The sequence below is a fragment of the Aulonocara sp. 'chitande type north' Nkhata Bay genome, linkage group LG17 (genome assembly GCF_057382095.1).
Source record: "Aulonocara sp. 'chitande type north' Nkhata Bay isolate Kocher_YH1m ecotype deep benthic linkage group LG17, A_spYH_male_GT1.1, whole genome shotgun sequence".
NCBI lineage: Eukaryota > Metazoa > Chordata > Actinopteri > Cichliformes > Cichlidae > Aulonocara > Aulonocara sp. 'chitande type north' Nkhata Bay.
This window is the reverse complement of record NC_141360.1, coordinates 28,299,003-28,318,459: the sequence shown is the minus strand read 5'-3', so window position 1 is coordinate 28,318,459 and position 19,457 is coordinate 28,299,003. Positions and strand designations below refer to the sequence as shown.

Below are 19,457 nucleotides of genomic sequence, written 5' to 3'. Positions count from 1 at the left end.
TATATATATATATATATATATATATATATATATATATATATATATATATATATATATATATATATATATATTGCATTAATTCACATTCAAAAGGCAAAAATAAAACAAGCAAAAACTGGACTGTTGAAAAGTTTGAAAGCACTTCATTGCTGCCTACACTGCTCATCCGACTCATCCCAATGAGTATAACAGAAAGAAAAGCCCACCTCTGTCCTGATGCTGTTGCAATGGGAGATGGGCCATTGGGTGGACGAGGCTCATCGCAGGTACTCATCTCCATCACCACTTTATCCAAAGTCTGAAAGAACAAGCAAGTCAAAGACTAGAATGTCATAGACATAGTAGCTCATCTGACTCATTATCGATCACAGTTCAGAAGTATATTGGTTGTCCTGTCAGGTCTTATCACTGATTGGTTGGTTGTACTGCACAATCTAATGAGAATAAAAATTCATTGAGAAAGACATTTGACAAACTTGAGCATGTTTTGAGTGAAGGCCATTAGGTGGTTATTTCAGTTTAGTTAAACTCGGAGCAGCATTACAGGCTGAGTGATTCTGCGATAAAGGTTTGGTAACCAGTTGGCGAAGGGACGGGTGCCTTAGTATGTCATGAGCTCAACAATCCTCTGGCTGCATGAGCTAAAATATGCAAAATAAGCAAACAGCCTTACTTTTATATAGTCTTTGTCAACGTATTAAAATTTGCCAATCCAACAATCGTCAGGAAGCGCTGGTGTGTATTTTATCTTTTCATACTTTGATGCTAGACCTGAATGTGTTAAATCTTGCCCCTGATAAATACCAAACACAGTATGATATGAAAAAGCTCAAATTAACACTAAAACTAATGAACCCCGAAGAGGAAATGCACATTAGAAAACACAAAAATGTTTCCTTGAGCCCAGAAAGTTCACAACGCTCAGAGCTGAAGGCGTCTAAAGGTTTTGTGTAGGCAGGTGTACTGTGTGTTCTTGTTGCTGGCTTTCACTGGCCCGTGTTCTGGGAATTGAAGCTACCTGGAGACTGGGAGTCTATCAACCTGACACCTGTGGCCTGCTCATTCAGGCGGAGGTCAGAGAAACACTGGCAGCCAGTGGAACAGACATAAACGAGCTTTTGGAAAAGTTCAGCACCAACACGAAGGCCAATTGACAGCATACTGAAGATAAAACGGGCTCAAGACGGGAAACTAAAGGCTCTCGTACGTCATATGTGCAAGTGCGTCAAAGGAAAGCTTCAGCAGTGCTTTAGGAAGCTTACTGACACATTTTGTTTGCCATTTCCTGCTCTTAACCTTCTAATAAAGTGTATCATATATCCTGGACATTCACTTATTGATTGAAAGTGGCACATCAACTTACCAAAGAGATCGGGTGAGTCTTCAACTTGGTCCATGGTATCTGTGGGTGAAAGCAGAGCAGCGTGTCAGCTTTGCAGCATTGCATGCTACACAGAACTAATCTTTACCTCACCCATTCAGATTTTTGGTTCACTGAAATGAAAAATGCAATTTCAATTAACAGGATGTACAAATCCAGCAGAGTAGAAAGAACAAAAACGTAATCGATGAGTAGTATAGACTGACTGGCAGCTCATTCATTCATCTCCAGAGCGTCATTAATCCTCGACATGCAGCCTCCTGATTCAAGTCAAATTATATAGCAAAACAGATTAAATGCTTATGTTCGGTTTCAGGGGGTTTTTTTTGTCACAGAGCGACTCCTTTTTGTCATAAATCAAGTAATGGGAAATACTCGGGATTTGTGCGTCTAATTCAATTAAATCCATTTCATTTGCCTTCCTTCTGGTTTTCAAAGACATCAGGGGGTTCTAGCTCATCTTTTAAACTACTGAGGCAGAAACATCTACTACAGTATGTGAAGTTACAAATGAGTCTTTGCCCGTCTAGATATCGATTGTGTAACTTTACTCAACAGGACCATTCAATGAAGCAACCTATTTTTACTCTAATTTGTGTATTGCGGCCTTTTAAAGGGAAGAGGTGAATGTGTGAGGCTTACTGTCTCCGTAACAGGAAGATGCAAAGAACAGATGGGGATCTAACAAGTGAGGAAGTGAGATATGATTCTGCTTTCTGTTTTATTTTAAAAGCCGGTTTAATAGCAAACACAAAAATACCCAGCGAGCTACGTTAAGGCTGTAGTGAAGGTTTCAATTCACCAGCTCCATTGTTCACTCAGAAATCATATTCCCCTTACACTGACCCCAACTGTCTTTACTTTTACAAGTAAAGACAAGGGAACAATGGTACATTGCATTTACAGCTGATCAGACATCGAAGTGGCAACCTTAAAGCAAATCGAAACAAGAAGAAAAGGCTTGAAAAATTATGCTATGAGCTGACGGTTCGGCTTTTTGAGGATAAGAGGGGAAGGTAGTCGGGTGGGGGAGGGAAGGCAGAGGTGGAAAATGGACCTTGGTCTGAATAAAAGTCCAGTCATGAAGAAAATTATACAGCTGCATTCACCGTTTCCAGGGTGTGTCAGAGGCTGCTCTCAGTCATGATACTTGGCTGATCACCATGACCGCATCGGAGTGTCAGACAGCTCCAGCAGAGAGTGCTTATGTAGTGCAAAGAGTCATTAGAGGTTACCAGTGTGCCTTCAACACTTGTATGATATGTTTTTAAGGCACACTGTTTGTATATACACATTGTGTGTTTATGGAGTATTCTAGGTATCCTTGACTTGAGTGCAAAATCTGCTTTGCACATCTATTTAAATATGCCTCCTTAAAAAAAGCACCACTGGAACCAGCATCATAACCCATGTCTCATTTTTCAAATCAAATCTATTTTCCTAAACCCAGTGTTTCCAGTCCTAATGTTCTCTATAAAAGCGTAAGGGTTGTTTCCATCTGAAGCCAAAGCTCTTCCCTAAAAGTCGTCATTTCCAGTAAATAGGTGACAAATTGAACAACCCCGAGTCTCACCCTGATGGCAGCCTTGTTGCATTCCACACGATTGATGGCCAGCCAGGTGGGCAGGTCCAGCAGGCTCTGGAGCACCTCCTCATCGAGCTCCAGGTTGGTGAGCTGGCCCTCCCCTTTCAGCGTGCTCAGGTTGATTTTGTCGGGCGACAGGTTCTTAGCAAACCTACGGGACACAGACGAGAAGAGTCCAGATATATTTATAGAAACAGGCTGTAAACAAACCGACAGGCCAGCCAAGCAAATCCCAAGAGTAGCGCTTACGGTGTATTGGATGTCGATTGCAACACACACACACACACACGCTTGTGGTTTTAAAAAACATTTATATTAAATACAGAATAAATTATATTGAGAAACACTAAAAAAAAAAAATGTTTAAAAGCCCATAATTTAAGGTTATGACTGCTGTTGAATTTAACATTCCAGCAACAGGAATGGAAAGACATATGTCATAAAACCACAGCTAGTGTTTGGAAAAGGTGTTTTCTACTTAATTGAAGCTGTATTTGTATTTGTATTGCTTATACACTGCTCAATCTACTGATGATGAGCTCATAAACAGATGCTGAAAAAGAACAGGGGTAAGTCTAGCACAGTAACATGTGTAACTAACACTGGACAAAGTGTACCCAGGCCTCACAGTCTCATAAAATAAGGTGCACATTTATAAGTATTTGCCAGTGTCCCATGCTATATGCTGAATCAGTGAGTCCCTGTTTGCTTTTACACAAAGTACAGACACTTAATCACACAAACTTGATTGTCCATGACCTAAGTGTTTTCTGCCTCCATTCACAGTTTGAGTATTGGTTAATAGTTAGCAGAGTAGCCGCACACTGAGTTGATCATTGACGCAGAAATCTCCGTAGACCAATTCAGCACAATCTCCTCTAAACACTACTGTGATTTTATTGATTTCACATTCTTTCTTTTGCCGTCCGGAGCTTCACGGCCTTCCCTGTACATTCCCAATTTTGGTCCGCATCACATTTGAAGAATGCAGTGAAACCATGATAAAGCCCCACAAAAGCATTAGATCCTAGCCTGATATTCATTTGAAATGTTAAAAAACAATAAATAAATGAAACCTGACCATAGAAGTGTCCGCCACAGTTTGGGGTATCATTGTTACTACTATGTGGAACATCTTTAATAATAGCAAACTGACACCAGAAAGAGATTTTCTTTCTGAGTTACACCAGAAAATAAATAAATTTAAAAAAAAACAAAAAACATTTAACTGAGTGTAAACCAACTGAGCATAGATTCTACCAGAATGCCATGATCCACTCAATAGTACCATATTATCCTAACATTTGTATATCAACACTGTTAAGTCAAGATACATGCAGGCATGCAGTTTTATTGTAGCATGATCTAAATCGTGTGATTGATCTTTGTATTTATTGTCTATTTCACAAACAAATATTGATACATTTTTGCTTTGAATTACTGTAACTCAGACTCCTATTAATAGTTATTTTATATAAATAATATTACAGGTTGGGATCAGGTTAAAAAATAATTATTTATTATTGAAACTCTTTAGCACTAGAATAATACATCTATTGCTTTTTCAACCCACCATAGTGCTTACTTACTTGTACTTTTCTAGTGAGGTCAGCAGAGGTGACCATCCTGAAATAACATTAGGCGTGGACGCCAAAGCTACCATTAAATCAGGTCAACACTAAACCCAACCAACACTGGACACACTTATCTTGATATACCCACCTCCTAATTTAGAGCAAGCTAATAAAAATAACACAATCCATATGTCTATGCTCAAGACACAGATATGTGACACCATATGTGACTCTACGAAGAAGCACAGCAAAACCTGAGGAAAGGTTGATTATAGCAGGAAGGGGTGGACTAACTTGTGAGTTGTAGATTCATATGTGACTATAACTTAACCTCTGGGCAACCGCTTTCAATCATGAGGCCACTGCACAGGTCGCCTAGTGAGAGGCGATCCTGTCTCCAAACGACCACGGTCCAACTTGCACCATCTCAATTATAAATACAGATTTGCACAATGCTGGACTCAATCTGAGCAAGTCAGATTGGCGAACAAATGGCCATTTCAAATCTAGGAGGTTCTTGCTTTGAATGCAAGTAGTTAACGTGAAACTTTCTGTGTAAGTAGATGCCAACAGACTTGCCATTTTCACCATTTCATTAGTTTATCTTCGTTTTATTGCAAATAGATTGCGTGTAATTGCCAACTTAGCCTCATTCAGTTTCAAACTGTTAAAAGACTGATGGCAGAGTTGCTCCATGTTATTGCCGCTTTTTCGGCATCTTCACACACCAAAGTACATTCAAAGACGGCAACTGGCTGCGTTTGTTCGCAGACCATGTTGCCATCTTTGTAGCAGCGATTTCGAAGCTCGCTCGATTGCACAAAGCTGTAATCATTTTGGTCGCGTGCATTCTAAAACTACTGTTTTCCATTGTGTGAGTTCGGCATCAGCAGGTAACTGATTGGTGAATTTGAATCAATTTTTCAAAACAATAGTAAAAGCTGAAAAATATAACAAGAGACCAAAATCAGGTTAGCCTAATAAGAAGTATAAGAGTCAATTAAAAACCTGAGAGCAACTTCTTAAAGTCACATTGGTAGAGAAAGTCACGGAGAGCTCATGAGAGTCACGAAGAGCTCAAAAACTTGCACTCTCAGCATTCCCGAAATGGTGCTGTATGATTACGCAGCCATTAAGAAACTGGATAGTCATAAGAAGACAAAAGGTTTTTCTTTTTGTTCAGATGGTCTGTCTGGACCCAGACTATCAGGACACTCTGTCACTGCTTTGTGATTTGGCAGCTCGTGTCTGTAATGATTCAATCAGTCAAATCCAGTTCCTTTACACCCAACACCTTCTCCTGGCAGCACTGGATTCTTCTCGTATTCGCCATCCGTGTAAATTATTCAGCTGTGGAAGCATAAACTGAGCCTCGGCACAGCAGAATGAGTCCAAAAAATTAATTAATTAAAACTCTTACAAGCAAAACACAAACAATTCAATGCACACATGGGCATGCACATAGAAACAGTTTGTGTCTGAGAGATGGAGAGTCTTAGCCTTGTGACCAGTGAAATATTCATTTCTGCTGCTGATCAAGTATCAGCCAACTAGCCAGCTAGTTTCCCCTCCCTCCTTTGCACCTTATCTGGTATATCATCCTCAGTCGGGGCTTCCTCTTGCCTTCCTTCAACTCCATAAATAAATCACTACTGTGAGCAAATAAAATGCTGTTAATCAGCTGTCTAATATCAAGGCTACTAAAGCTAAATTAAGCAGGTAGATCCCAGTCAACAGCAAGAGGTAGAGGGTATTATGTTCACACACACTGTCATCTTTCTCTTTCATCTCTCCACACTAGACCTCAGCCATTATTCCAGTCAACAGGTTCCAGCTCACCGGACCAGATCCAGGCCCATAAAGAGATTAGAGCAGGCTAATGGCTGCAGGCGGGGGTGTCTGCCTCTCCAAAGGACAAAATTAACCACTCAGCACAGAGCTAATTCCTGCAAAACTTAACCAGTTTCACATGACCCATTTGAAACGATTAGTAACCATCATGCCAAAAGATACACAAAGTAGGACGCCACTTTTAAATACCTTAAAGCGTTTAAAATGAATATTTTTTTTATATTAAAATGTGATCAAATGAAAGTGGCTGCACTACAGTGACAGTTGTACCATCTACCCCTCGGCTCCATTTGTAGTTTCTGCTCTGTAGTCGTGTTTGGAGAGAGCTGCTGTCTCCTTCTCTCCTGCCGTTCAGAATCTTACCCAAAGCTAATCTAACCTTCTGCTTCAAGGTTCACGTTTATGCAACACGCATCACCAATTTTTCATCCTTCTTTTTCCATCTGCATGACTTGGCTGTTCAGTAAACACCTGCTACTAATAAACATTTGTGAGTCATTTTGCTCAAACTCAGCTAGGGACGTCTCCAACAGTACGCTGATCCTGCAACTTCCCACACAACCACAAACCAAGAGCAGAGATTTGGCCCGCCACACTGTATGCTTATGTCTGCGGATCTGGTTGATGGATACAGGTTTTTCCTACTCTCCGACGATGCATTTGAGGCGCACCCTGATGACATCAGTGCCAGAAAGAGAGGAGGCAAAACAGCCAGAATGACTCAGAGGACTACCAACTCTATTTTTGTTTTTGTTTTTTTTAGCAACAAAGTCTGCGGCGACATAAAGTGAGAAACAAAGAGACAAACAGAAAGAGGATAAAACAGGAAACACAGGCGGCATCTTCAGGGCATTCCTGTGCAACCTAGAATTGCAGTTTACCGGAAGAGAAAGGGGAGTTCCAACATTTTTACTTGGCTCAACAAGAAAAATGGTGAACGTGAGCTTTAAATAGCCCTCTAAATCCTTCACTGGCCCATTCAGTGTAAACAGGAGAGCGGGTTGAGCCTCCTGAACTGATAACGCCTTTCATTAGGGTCAGTATTCCTCAACAGATCACCAGGTGCTGGATGTAATTAGAGGCCAATTAGGACAATAAGATGCTTCTGGTGAATGTGACTTGCTGGGATAATTTGACAAGTCACACATTAAATCACACTAAAGTGTTTCTCAAAGCCAATTATATTTTTAAAGCCATGCCTAAGATACGCTTCCAGGTCAGAGGAGTGCAGTGTGGGTTTGTGCAGCACACACAGGATCCTCTTCTTAGTTACCAGTCGCTGTGGTCTCCAGTCTTTACCCAATATTCACATTATATAGAGCCTTCCTGAGGATATTGCCTCTTACTGCCTGGCTTTAATAATTCGAGCTTGATTAAAGCTTGGACTCATTAACGGTATCTGAAGGCTGCAAGCCACGGTCTGTCGCATCTCATCTGCTTCTTTGATCTGTTCTGGGTCACAAAATTCTGATAGCAAAGGTTAAGAAAAATGATTAAGCATTAGGCATCAGTCACTTATCCTTAGCTAGCTGGATGACAACCTATATGATATGATAACCTGCAATTTACAGTATCATCATTTTTTTTAAAAAAACAAATGGCCCAAATTTACTATTTGATTTACTAGAATATAAATAATTAATGATCTGATAATCAAAATCTTTCGTTACAGTCCTGCATTTGGTTATATTTGTTGTTTTGGGGTGGCCTGACTAAGTATTAGGGATTGGATGAGGAGCTTCTACATCATGATGGATCTGATGGGAGCGTCAAAAGGAGACAGATGAGGCGGTTTAAGCATCTAATCACAATGATTCCTTGGTGCATTCCTTTGTAGGTTTTCCAGCAGGGAGGGAGGAGACTCAAAGCTTACTGGAAAGACTGGCTTTCCAAGTGTCTCGGGATTCCCCAACAGGAACTGGAAAACATCGCTGGAGTGATTTTTGTGTGAAATACCCTGCTCAATCAGCTACACTGCAACCACAGAGGGAAAATGATATTATTAACTAAAGGGGAAAATCTTTATCAAATCTTTACCAATTCTGTGTTCAAAGGCAGCTAGACGGCGAGGTTTTAGCACGTTTCTCATTATTTGCAGTGTGCAAACATGATGTAGACAGTAAAGCTGCACTGCTTTGAGTTTGACGTCAGTGTTTTGCAATGATCAACTGTCAAAAAGACATGCAAGTACTAAGAGAAGGAAGCGTTCGGCATGTTTCTCGATTCCCAATTGAAACCGCAACTTGACCTCAGTGAAAGAAAATGGATGGGTGGATTTTGGCTTAGTGAAAGTAAACGACTTGGCAAGAAAAAAAAAGGCTAAAACAAAAAAAGCATTTGCATTTGTTTTCACTCCCATTATATAAATCTTGAGCGATTTTGGACTCATTTGCAATATTTGATTAATATTTACACTTATCAAAAACTTTATAATTCAACTCATCATTAACATCAACTAATCGCATGGTAGCAACTCACTGCACTTTGGCATGCAAAAGATCATGATGGCCTCCTGAAATTCAAACGGGAGCTTCAGAATGGGGAATAAAGGTGATGTCAGTGACTTTGAACGCGGTGTGTTTGTTTGCGTCAGACAGGCTGGTCTTGGTGCAAATCAAACTGCAAAGTCAACCTGAGTATTATTCCCTTTATGACTACATCACAAAGCACAGCTCATCTCAAACTGGTTTCATGAAAATGACAATGAGTTTCACTGTACACAAATGAGCTCCACAGTCCCCAGATCTCAAACCAAAACAGCACCTTTGGATGTACAGTCAAAAAAAATCAGCAGCAGCTGTGTGACGCGTTAATGACAACATGGACCGAAATCTCTGAGGAATGTTTCCAGCACCTTGTTGACTCTATGCCACAAAGAATTAAGGCAGTTCTGATGGCAACACCTTGGGCCTCACCCCTTACTAGCAAGTGTGCCTAATAAAGTGGGTGATGAGTATATATTGCCAGTAAAGCTTCAAGCATGCTACCAGTTGGACTTTTATTGCACGCCTGGAATTTTTGCCTGCTCTTCCTTTTTGAATTTGACATCAGGAGGTAGACCCTTTAATCCCACATACACAAACTCCTACTAAACGCCTCCACGCAAACACAACACAATGAAGGCAACCTGAAAAAGTTAGGCGAGTATGTGTTGGCACAGCACGTCTTTGTGGAATATTTACAGCCCCGTGGAGGCAGCGAAAAGGTTAGCGTGAAGGAGAAAACAATCCACCAGCCCAGTCACGGGCAGCAGAGGATGCCAAGGCCTGGAGGGACCCTGGCCAAATGTCGCTCTATTGCACTCGCTGCACAAACACAACCTACACACTAAGCACTTCACAGCTACACACTGATGAGACACCCAAAGCGAGGCACTTAGTCATGACTCAGGCCATAATAGCCTTCCCACCAGCAGAGGGAATAGTGGAGTGCATCACTATGGTGCATTATTACACAGCTACAGCAGAGGATGGGAAGATACTCGTGGTGATAAACACAGGAGAAGAAATGAATCCATTTCTCCCACTGCAATGGCCACTAAAACTCCAATGATGAGAAAGCACAGACTCAACTCAACCTCAAAACACTATATCGGATTCATATCGGTATCGGCAGATATCCAAATTTATAATATCGGTATCGGACATAAAAAAGTGGTATCGTTCCATCTCTACTTACAATTAGTGGTAGTGCTATATGACGGCCCTATGAAATTCATAAGCATCCATTTAACTCAGTCATAATGACGTTATGAAAGGAAGAGGTCAAAACACAGCAAAAAAATATATAAAAAGTTGTTTAACGTGTCAAATCGTATGCTTCTTTGAGGAGGACTGAATTCAAGACATGGAAACAAAGAAATCACTGACATTTTTTGATAGCTGGACAGACAAAAACAAAACCTTGAGTTCTGGTATATTCTCTTGCCTGTTTTTTGCTATTCTTGGATATTTATTTGTATACTGGAGGACAATAAACTAATAATTTCAATTTCAATTTAATTTCTATAGCACATTTAAAAGTCACAGGTACAACAAAGTGCTTCACAGACGAGCCATACTTGCAGGTTTACAGCAAAAGAAAACAATCAACAACAAAAATACAGTTATAGGATGGTACTATTGCAACAAGCATGAACCGGGAAGAAATTAAGCTAAGTAGTTTGAAAGGCAAGCTTAAACAAATGGGTTTTTAACCGTGATTTGAAAGATTGAATAGTTTCCGACGCACGGACATCAACCGGCAGGCTGTTCCACAGTTTTGGTGCAGCAAAAGCAAAGGCACGATCCCCCTTCGTCTTTAGTCGAGACATTGGTTGCATTAGGAGCCCCTGATTAGAGGATCTGAGTGCCCTTGTAGGGATATATAAATTAAGAAGGTCAATCAAATAACTGGGTGCCAAGTTATTTAAGATTTTAAAAGTGTATAGAAGAATTTTAAAAACAATACGGTACTTGACAGGAAGCCAATGGAGGTTAGCTAGAATAGGAGTGATATGATCCTGTCTTCTAGTGCCGCTTAAAAGGCGTGCTGCGGCATTCTGGACTAATTGTAGGCGTTGGATGAGGGAGAGTTGGAGGCCTAAGTAAAGAGAATTACAATAGTCCAGTCTAGAGGTTATGAAAGCATGAATGAGCCTTTCAAGGTCCTTGTGTCGTAGGTAAGGCATTGCCTTCGAAATTTGGCGTAGTTGGTAGAAGCTGGACAAAAGTCAGAATCAGATTAAGAGACTAAAGGTAGAAAAGTGAAGAAAGTGAGGACATTTTAAAAGGGCCACAAAAGGGTTAAAAGAATCACATGTGCTAAGAGATGAAGAAGCAACAAAAGGAGGAAGACAAGAAATAAGGAAATGAGTGCTCATTCGTTAACTGGAACACCTGTAATTAAGCTCCTTTCCCAGCTCCGTAATATTCCTTTATATGAGAGTGTGACCTTTCATTGAGACAGCCTCTTTCAGGAGAAACATAGCGTCGCTACATCTGTTTTTGTGTGTGTAACTGGATCTCGCCGCGTCAGGCTCTGAGCCAGTGTCGTGTCGATATCCAAAGCGGTCCGTAACGCAGACAAGCAAACACCTTGTTGTTAACTCACCCCCGGGGGTTACCTGAGTTCGACCTTCTGCGAAACACTTTATCGACTAAACACTTTCACATTAGGGCAAAACATTGAGGCCAGCAGCTCAGCCAGTGCTCTCTCAGCATTCACAAACTCATTCTTGGGCATGAAAAGTAAAACACAAAGCTTCTTCTAACAGATCACATCGTGGAAACGGGGCTCTTTCAACTAGTTTAATATGTCATGCATGCCTCAGTGCACTTGTCCTGCCCAGAGGGGGAAACGGTCATTGCAGACGTCTTGATCAGTGAACTGTGAAGATGTGATGCTGGCTCACTGTGACAGTCCTAGTCACAGACAGTATTTGAGAGAGGAATGTCCTCTGCAACAGTTAAGCTGTTGACACCCACAACATAAACTGCAGCTGTAAGCACACAGATAATGATGGTGATAAAGCAGAGAGAATCTATGCAGAATCACAGCCTGCTGTGGCCAAACTCGTGCGGTAGAGCATTTAGGGCCACCCTGCTCTGGTATTCTGACACCAGCACCTCGATCATGACATCACCTAATTGAAAGATGCAGGACTGGTTGACTGTCTTCTTCCGCTCAGAAACAGACCAATCAGGCCAGGACAAAAAAAAAAAAACAAAAAAAAAAAGGGACGGCAAGCAAAAAGACAGATGACATCACGCCTCCTCCAGTCATTTCCTGTCAAAGTAGATGCTATTTTTTTGCTGACAGCATGCACAGTCATATGTACATGCTCTTATCTCAACACAACACCACGTATGAGGATGCTGAAGGACGTGCCACTAATAAGTGGTGTGTAGCAGATCATTTTAATTTTTAACTGCAGCAGTGTGCAAGAACATCAAGGGCACAGCAATAACAAATGCTGATATAATCCACAGGGTGACAAATTCCTCACAGTTTCAACAAAGGTTTTTATCAGTGAGGACAATCACCTCACTGCTTTTTTCTTTCTTTCCAAGCACCAGTCCACCTGCATGCTTGTAGGCTTTTCATGACTTACTCATCAGTGATCTGGATTAGAAATATGACAGCTGAACGCTACTACATCATTACTATTCCATGACGTTTGGAGAGGCATTAAAGGGCAACATAGATATAATAGGGTGGGGTGTTTAACAGTGACGCAAAATGCTGTTAAATATATTGAGTTAGGGGGCAGGACAATATATTTCACTTTCTAAATGACCTTATCTTGAATAATAGGACGTTGAGGCTCCATGTACACCAAGTATGATGCCTGATAGGGGAACACAAAGGCGAAAAGTGCCAGATAAAAGGGGTTTAAACCCATGTAAACAAACCTGTACCTTGCACATGTCTTCCCATTACTATATTGACTGTATGCCCACTAGCTACCTGCTAGGCAGTTGCTGAAGGTTAAGCTACCTTGAGGTGAACGCTGAGATTGTTGATTTTAACAATCTGACTCAACTACACAACTGGTTCAACCCGACTTAGCAAGTGTCTGGAGGATTAGCAGCTCGCGTGGTGCTAGCACACTTAGCTGGGTAGCCACGTCTCAGGTCCTGTGAGGGTTACCAACTCAAAAACGCACAGTGACAGTCAACGGAGGGACGTGTTAAATTACAGGACACCCTTCATCTATGTGCGGCAAGCATAAACTCATTAAAGTGAGGTTTTTGTGGGTGCTAGCTAACGCCTGTGACAGCTTGATCCATTCGTCGTCGCTTTATTTCCACTCCCTGTCTGCTAGCGTTAACCTCAACTCATCACTGACCTGGAGAGATGCTTCAGGATCTGCTTCTTGATGAGCCCCGCCATGGTTGCGCAAATCCGATATCCGAGCCTCCGCCGCCGGGTGTCACAGCTAGCTGGCTAGCCAAACCGCTAGCTTTTCCCACTCGAGGTTTAAACTCACAGCTCACAGCCTGATCCCTTCGCCCGCGTTCATGTTAGCGGTGTTCCCGCTTTATTCTCTGGGAGACGAGGGGCGAGATGGGCGGAGAGACGGCATTTCGGACGTCCGAGTGACAGACAAGCTCGGAGACAAAGCATATCGCGTTAGGCCATTTCACGCAAATATACCGACAGAGGTCTGAAACGGTCCGGATCACTGCAATACCTCACACCGTACACCTGGACGGAGCGGCGTCTGCTGTCACGGCGTCTGGGCGGGGACTAATGCGGGGTTCATAGTCTGCTAGGAAATTCCCATTACCCACAGCCGGGTAAGTGCCAGTGTTACAAGTGGTAACGTTTTACAGTATATAAAAATGTCTTCTTTATGATTTTATCATTTCATCTAAAATGGGGCTTGCTAAACTATATTAAAAGTATATGCTGATCAAGCCAACACTTCAGTCTCGATTAATAAACGTTTTGGACGTACTTTCATTGTCATATCTACATGTTCTAAACATGTAACTTACTTTATTCTGAAAATCTATTTTACGATGGTTTTTATAAAACAAACAAGTCTCATCTTTTAATTTCGTTTTTATTCTGTTTTTTTCTTTCAGGATTTTTAAAGGCATGATCTATTTTAAGGAAGATGTAATTTCAATTCATGTCTTTAAAATTAAAAATTAATTTTAATAAAAGTGGTTTATCCATTTATTTATTTATTCAATTTCCTTCTTTTTTTTCAATTAACGTCGAAGATATAAATGAAGACATTTATCAAATTACTTTAAAAAAAAGTTTAAAAACTTTTTAAATGAAATGAAGATTTTCGTGATAAATTAATCTTTTCCTCATTTTGCATAATTTATACCACGTAACATCTGTCCACTGATTGAATTTAGCTATTTATATTCATATTTAAAAGACAGCTACAAAACTTTTCAACCAGCTATACAGGCACTATTGGGTCCTCTGGATGACGAAATATCATTGTCACTATTATTAACTTTCTTTCTTTTTTAACTTCATAATTAAAAACGTCAGACCATTAAACAGAATTGCTTTGTAGTAGAAGTAGAGGATTGAAAGTGCCGAACTGGCCTGCCTGCAGTCCACAGCTTTAAATAACTGAAAACATTTAAGCATCACGAAACAAAACATAAAATGCAAAAAGAAGACAATGCCAATGCAAAAGGTAACACTGTGACTTATTTTAACTCTCTTAATAGTCTAAACTTGTTGCACATTTGAGTTTAATACACAATTATTATTCAGTACATTTTGAAGGAACAAATCAAGGTGTGAATTGGATCACTTATAAGCTCTCCCTCTGGAATAAAACAGGGCAGTAACTCATTCCACTTTTTAAGTTTATAGTTTTTTTCCACATATACATGCTAACATTTTTATCATCTTCTGACTTAGTATTTCCATTTTCCTTCCTTTTATTGGCAATTCTGTTGTACTTTTCTATATGCAAAATTGTTATGTTGCACATCTCTGCTGAATAAAACATTTAGGGAAACATAGACAGTTGCATTTAATTTAATTTAATTTAATTTAATTTAATTTAATTTAATTTAATTTAATTTAATTTAATTTAATTTAATACGAACGTCAATAATTTCATCAGTGTTCTGCACATGCAATGCTCTCATGTATAGAACAATGCTTGTTCTGGTTTTGACTTTAAACGCTCTCTTAGCGACATCTAGTGTTCAAACCGAGAATGTGACCATTTCGTTGTTTTTTACGTCTTTTTTTAAGAAAGGGGGCAGAAAATTACTAATATTCTGTCTCAGAACGTTTTCGTTATGTGGTTTAAAGAACAAAATCCAGAAATAAAATAAAAGTCTATCAGTAAAGATGCAGATTAGAAAGCCCTAAAGAATAAAATGACATTATTAAAATATATACCATGAATGAGTAACGATGCCACAAAGATCATTAAGACCACTGAACTGTTGGTGATTTATTCACCTTTATAATGCGTTTACTGACTTTGACATTTGCACACGGACTCTGTGACTTTTCTGATGTCTCTTCTCTGCGCGAACGTGTACAGTACGTGATTTGCTGCCGTGCCAAAACTTCAGCTGCCACGTATGAAAGGAGGAGCAAACTGGAAGGGAAGAAAGTGCCCCTCCCTGCGCTGCGCTGCTTCACTGAGCTGTGTGCAGAAAGTTTGCATCAGCAGAAAGAAAGAAGAAAAAAAAACAGCATTAAGGGAAATTTGTAAGAATAATAGAGACAAAAGTGTGTGGATGGCACACCGACTGACACTTTGATAAATCTTTTCTTCTTCTCTCCCCTTCACGTTATTAAAAAGTCACAGTTTTTCTGCAAATGATGAGAGTATGACACACCTATATAAATCTGTCTTTATGCGATTATCACACGTGATGCAAAGATAAAAACATGCCTAATATAAAAATCTACTATAAGTGCAGCAGCCCACTAATCATTCATTGCTTCCTAGTGTTTTATGTCACCGGACAAGACCCATTCAGAGCCTGGAGTTGGGCATGGGACAACCCCCATCCGCATACCTCAGCGCAAAAGCCCCCCGGGGAAAGACACGAAGCGCTCACTGATACGCTGCTGGTCCAGTCAGTGGGACTGGACTGAAAAGCCTCTCCATCCACGACTGCAAAACTAGCAGCCCTCTCTCACACACACGTCTCAAAGCTCCCGCTAACCATGACTGCGAAAAAGCCAAAGAATAGCGACAAGAGCGCCGCATCCAGCCAAGAAGATGCGCCGAAGAAAACCCAAAAGAGCAGCCACAACGGAGCGAGTGCCCCCGGACCTCAGGGGTCGCCACGGCCAGGCAGCTGCCTGAGTCTTCTTGTGACCACGGTGTTTTATGTGGCGTTAATAGGTGCTGCAGGGTTCGCTGCTTTTCACGTACAGCAAGCGCTGGATGAAATCCGCCAGACGAGCGCAAAACACGAGGAGAGCGCACGGCAAAGCGCAGAACTGAGCGGCAAAGTGGAAAGTGTCGTTCAACAGGTAGGTAGGAAAGAATACGAATCAATGGATAGAACTTCTAAACGCCACTTTTCTTTTATCCAGGTATTTTCCAGAACTCTAAAAGGAAGCATCACCTTATAATAAACGCGTATGCACTTATATAGACGTGGATAATGTGGTTTTACTTCATGTACTCTAGGAGTCTGTGTTTGTGAGCTCTAAAATGTGAGTGGGTAATAAAATTTCAGACGCACTCAATAATACGTCATCTACAGTATTATGAATTTCTTTATCGCGGGTTTCTTTGAATGAGAACAAGTCGTTTCTGATTGCAAAGCTGGACAGGGCAGATTATGGATTTACAAGGTCAGTCATTAATGCAGAGATTCAGCTTTCTCTTGCTTCACAAAGAACATGAGGTGGCAATATCTTTTCCCGAACTCAGCCCTGCTAAAAAATTCAAATTCATATCTAGGCTGTTAAAGTGGAGACTGAGACTCCGTTAAAGGCTTGTTTCATATATCATTTCTTCTTGTGCTTGATCTGAATGATACCAAAAAGAGAGAGGAGACAGGATTCATCTCAGGCACATAAAAGCAGCCCACTGCAAACCTTCTGTTTGCTAGGATTGATAAATCAGAAGCAAACTGTGTAAAAAGGATGTGTGGCCTTTAGAAGCAAGGGACTGCACTGAGCCCCAGTATAAGATTATCTTACACTGTGAAGCTCTGATACAGTTCAAGGAATAACAATACTGAGAAACTGAAAAATTCCTGCACCATCTTTTCAACCTTGTAGAGATTTCATTTTTATACTTTGAATTTGAGCTTCATTTGCACTGCTGTAGACTGTGAAATCTAACAACATCTAAATGCGAGAAAAGAGTGTATGAGTAAAATTTGTCTTTGTGTTTCCAATGTTCTTTGTAAAGGTGGAGTCTCTGAGGGGTGTTGTGGATGGGCTGGAGTCATCTCTGGGGATCACACGGGTGGAGATGGAGGGGGCCATCAGTCGAATGAAGAGAGCCGAGGTGGAGACGAGGAGAGTGGAGGAGGCCCTTCAGAGGCTCCAGAATGATCTACTCAGGGACCTTTCAGAGGGTATCAATGACGTGAAGGAGGCTCGAGAGAAAGACTTCTCCTCTCTGGAGAAGACTATTGAGGAGCGCTTAGCTGAGGCCAGCCAGTCCATTAAAGCCAGCGTTGCAGAGTTCACTGAAGCTCAGAGTGAGGCGCAGAGCCAGCTGGCTGATCTTAAAGCCCGTCTGGGTGACATCGAAGACCCCGCTCTCATCAAACAAGAGCTGTCGGCCATTGTTGATGCTGTAGCTGAAATTAAAACAGCCAAAGATGCAGCTGACTCGTCAGGCGATTCCCTCAGACAGCAGATCAGTGCAGTGAGGGAAGAGCTCCAGACTCGCAACCGAGAGGTGGCCTCAGTGTCTCAGGAAATTGAGACACTGAGGAAAGTAATGCAAGACACCACTGGGAATCTGAGGGAGTCTCTGTCTTCAACCGAGGCTTCGCTTCAGGCTCTGAAGGACAAGGCTGTGATGCTAGAGAGTGGCATGGAGCAGTTTGCCGATGCTGTTCGTAATGTGGACGAGCAAGTGAATGAAGCAGCTACTCAGGCCCTGCTGAGAACTGATGACCTTGCAGCCAGAGTCAAAGCATCGGAGGAGAACGTAGTTTCAATGTCTGCCTCAGTGTCAGACATCAACTCCAAAGTACAATCACTGTTTGACAAGCATGATGCACATGAGAGCAGTCTGGCTGCACAGGGGAAAGCTGTGGAGGACATTAAAACTAATTTGGAGCAAGAACTGGAGGCAGTGAAGAGCAGTTTGGAGGATCTCCAGTCTAGTATAGCTGCTCTAGAAGGAGACAAGACAGAGTTACCTTCAGCAGACTCCAGCCTGGGTGAGCAGGTGGAGGACCTGGAGAGGAGGCTCGCTGCTTTGGAGGACAACAGCAGCAGGATGAAGCCTGAGCAGCTGGAGAACTTAAGAGACATGGTAGCTGGTTTGGAAGGCAAAGCAGCCAAGCTAGAAGGCCACGATCAGGCTATCGCTGCCCTGCAGGAAGCCCTGCAGAAGACCACAGAGTCACTGGCAGGCCTGTCTGAACAGCCCGACATCACGGAGGAGTAGTTAGCAATGTCCCATCGGGATGTCAAAACATGCAACAACAGGGTCAATAATGAATCCAAATGGGTGACAAGCTTTTCCTAGTTTTAAAAAGAAAGGTTTTTCAGAGTTGATGGTTGATGCCATGAAGTTGCACACTAGAAAAGAACAAACATGAGGACAGTTAGAGCAGGAGTGAGAGGGGCAGAGACGGACTGCTGATCTGTGAATCCACACTCATTCTGCACTGTACTTTTCTATTATTATTTTTTTCAAACTCACCGTTTTTGTGCCAGTTGGCTGTTTTTTAATCTTTCTAGTGGATCAATGAGCTCATTTTGAGCACCCCGTTTTTATTCACTTTGTTTTTTTGTTTTTTAAGAATTAAAAAAAAACCTTGTTAACTCAAAATTGTGAAGAATTATTTCTGGGTGTGAACTACGTGATAAAATGATTTCTTACTTTGGTTCATTACATCATGGGTGATGTATTGACAGGAAGGGCGGGAATGAAAAAATAAGAGACGTGATTTACCCAGTGGCTGATGGGGAGAGGGGAAAAATCGTAATCCGTCTTCGCTACATTATTTATAACGTCAGCATCGTGTTATTAATAATATGTGACAAGGCTGTGGAGTCCAGGCAACGATTTTTCACCTCTTAATGAATAAATACCAGATGCTGAACTCTTTATACAAGTGAAAAATAGTTTTGCCTCTTTACCAAGTGTTCCATAGGAAGGCGCTTCCTTCAGCAACAGCTAAAGCTGTGGTTGGGTGACCACTTCACTGGAATACTTCAAAGCTATCTGTTTTGGTTTAAGGCATTTGGACATCAATAAACTATTTAAGTAATCTAGAGAGTACATCAGGAAACACTCATGTACTGCATATCTCTAGTGACAAACTGGATTTCCAAGTCTGTAGCACTTTAATGGTAAAGGTAAGACGATTTAGGACAATGTGTTAAGTAAAAGCTGTAAGAAGAACTGATGCGTGGGGAGTGATGTCAGTAA

The 19,457-nt window shown here is 41.3% G+C and overlaps 2 protein-coding genes across 4 annotated transcripts in view; one reads left to right on the top strand and one right to left on the bottom strand.

The window, feature by feature from the left end:
• Positions 1–13,619, bottom strand: part of bltp3b (bridge-like lipid transfer protein family member 3B) — a 32,806-nt gene extending 19,187 nt beyond the window's left edge. For 2 of the 3 annotated variants that reach the window (XM_086268381.1, XM_086268382.1), the window contains exons 1-4: positions 13,221–13,619; positions 2,955–3,117; positions 1,364–1,402; positions 207–298 (exon numbers count right to left, since the gene is read on the bottom strand). In XM_086268381.1, coding sequence (XP_086124507.1) covers positions 207–298; positions 1,364–1,402; positions 2,955–3,117; positions 13,221–13,264 — 338 coding nt within the window. In that variant the 5' untranslated portion in view covers positions 13,265–13,619. The remainder of the gene's footprint in view (positions 1–206; positions 299–1,363; positions 1,403–2,954; positions 3,118–13,220) is intronic. The other variant, XM_086268383.1, reaches the window with a different exon arrangement.
• A 2,309-nt stretch (positions 13,620–15,928) lies between these two features.
• ckap4 (cytoskeleton associated protein 4) lies at positions 15,929–18,872 on the top strand. Its single transcript, XM_086268384.1, has 2 exons — positions 15,929–16,357; positions 17,250–18,872. Exons 1-2 carry the CDS (start codon positions 16,046–16,048, stop codon positions 18,465–18,467), a joined length of 1,530 nt encoding a protein of 509 aa, XP_086124510.1. The 5' UTR covers positions 15,929–16,045; the 3' UTR covers positions 18,468–18,872.
• Positions 18,873–19,457: the final 585 nt, after the last annotated feature.

Excerpts from the sequence above, each read along its gene's own strand:
- ckap4 (XM_086268384.1), top strand. The coding sequence starts at position 16,046 with ATGACTGCGAAAAAGCCAAAGAATAGCGACAAGAGCGCCGCATCCAGC. Across the intron at positions 16,358-17,249 it reads TGGAAAGTGTCGTTCAACAG|GTGGAGTCTCTGAGGGGTGT; the intron begins GTAGGTAGGAAA and ends TTCTTTGTAAAG.